General features: G+C 39.1%; 1 protein-coding gene across 2 annotated transcripts in view; it reads left to right on the plus strand.

Annotated features, from left to right (window-relative positions):
* grk4 (G protein-coupled receptor kinase 4) overlaps positions 1 to 1,763 on the plus strand; it is a gene marked incomplete in the record, with an annotated part of 31,975 nt that overhangs the window by 23,773 nt on the left and 6,439 nt on the right. For both annotated transcript variants that reach the window (XM_014018116.1, XM_014018115.1), the window contains 3 exon segments: positions 360 to 449; positions 646 to 854; positions 1,559 to 1,696. In XM_014018116.1, coding sequence (XP_013873570.1) covers positions 360 to 449; positions 646 to 854; positions 1,559 to 1,696 — 437 coding nt within the window.

Raw genomic sequence — 1,763 nt, forward strand, 5'->3', positions numbered from 1 at the left:
ACCGTGGTATGTCTGTTTATATGATTTAATATTTTTACATTAACTATTTTCAGTGCAGAATTGGCTAATGTACTAGAAAAACACAAACAAAATATTAGTAAAACTTTTTATTAAAAACCTCAACAATATGGTTTTATGTTGTCCAAGGGATTTTCAATACAAATTCATTTTTTCACTTTGTATATAATGTATAATGTAATTTTTTGATATAAAAAAGCTATAATTCAGTGCAACATGACCAGACAGTATTGTGTCTTGTATTGTATGCAAGTGGTTGTTTTTCCTAAGTTGCAAACATATTTTACTGAAAATATTTACAGTGATTTCAGTAAAATAACTGGTCTGCGGGTTTTGTTTAGGACACATCAGAATTTCCGACTTGGGCCTCGCTGTTCAAATCCCTGAAGGGGAAACGATACGAGGGAGAGTGGGGACTGTTGGATACATGGGTGAGACTTATTTATCGCCTTTCTAAACTTTTTTTAATTTGAGCTATTTATCATATTTTTGAATAAACTGTTCCAAACATTCCTTTAACTTCTTCAGAGTCGTACAAAATCTTGTGAACTCTGATTATCGTCTTGCTGATCCTCAGTGGAGATGTGAAACGGTTTCACGTTTTCTTCACTTCTGGCTTCTCGTCAGCTCCCGAGGTGATCCAGAACGAGAGCTACACCTTCAGCCCGGACTGGTGGGGGCTGGGCTGCCTGATCTTTGAGATGATCCAAGGCCAGTCGCCCTTCCGCAAGCGCAAAGAGCGAGTCAAGCGGGAAGAGGTGGACAGACGGGTGCGAGAAGACCAGGAGGAGTACTCTGATAAGTTCTCGGAGGAGGCGAAGGACATCTGCAGACAGGTGAGGGACATCATCAGTATAGTGTGGGTTTAGCTCCGCTATTTTAATTTAACATCTCATTGCAGCATAAATTTCATCAGCCAAGTTGCTAAACTTACATTTAAAAATGACCAATTTCCAAACTCAGCCATAAAATAAAAAATAAATAAATAAAAAAACTCAGCCATCTTTGTTTTTCTGGTTAGTTTGCTGATGGCACAATGAATTCTGGGATATCATCAGATGCATAAGATATTCTTCTGAATTGAAACACAGTAATGTTCCTTTGGATTTGCAGTAAATATGTGTTGCACAAAGACACAAACCACCAACAAAAATATCAATCATTAATTAAGCTTATATAAACATAATTATTAGTAATTTTCAAGGTTTGATCAAATGCTTTCCTTTGAAAAAGCTCTGCCTTTCACTCAATTCCTATGTCTCATGACAGTTGAGTGTATGAATCTGAGCTCTTTGTTAAAATAAGGAGAGAGGACCACTTACAAACTTTATCCATGTTTTTTTTCTTCTTCTTTTAAACAAATATAGAATTGTTAGGAGCATCTTGAACCCAGCGTCAAAGTGTTTCCTAAACAGACCTCCTTTTGTGCTCTCTTTTAACAAGAAACATGTTAAAGCATAAAGGATCTGCCTGGCTGCATTGGGCAGATGTTTGGATGTTTAAATCTCTCTTTCCTTCCTCCCTCCCTGCTGTGTCTCAGCTCCTGGCCAAGGACCCAAAGGAGAGGCTGGGCTGTCGGGGCTGCGGGGCCATAGAGGTCAAGCAGCACCCCATCTTCAGAAACATCAACTTCAAACGGCTAGAGGCCAACATGTTGGATCCTCCCTTCATCCCAGATGTAAGAGAACACACACACACACACACACACACACACACACACACACACACACACACACACACACACA

The sequence above is a fragment of the Austrofundulus limnaeus genome, unplaced genomic scaffold, assembly GCF_001266775.1.
Source record: "Austrofundulus limnaeus strain Quisiro unplaced genomic scaffold, Austrofundulus_limnaeus-1.0 Scaffold183, whole genome shotgun sequence".
In the NCBI taxonomy this organism is placed as follows: domain Eukaryota; kingdom Metazoa; phylum Chordata; class Actinopteri; order Cyprinodontiformes; family Rivulidae; genus Austrofundulus; species Austrofundulus limnaeus.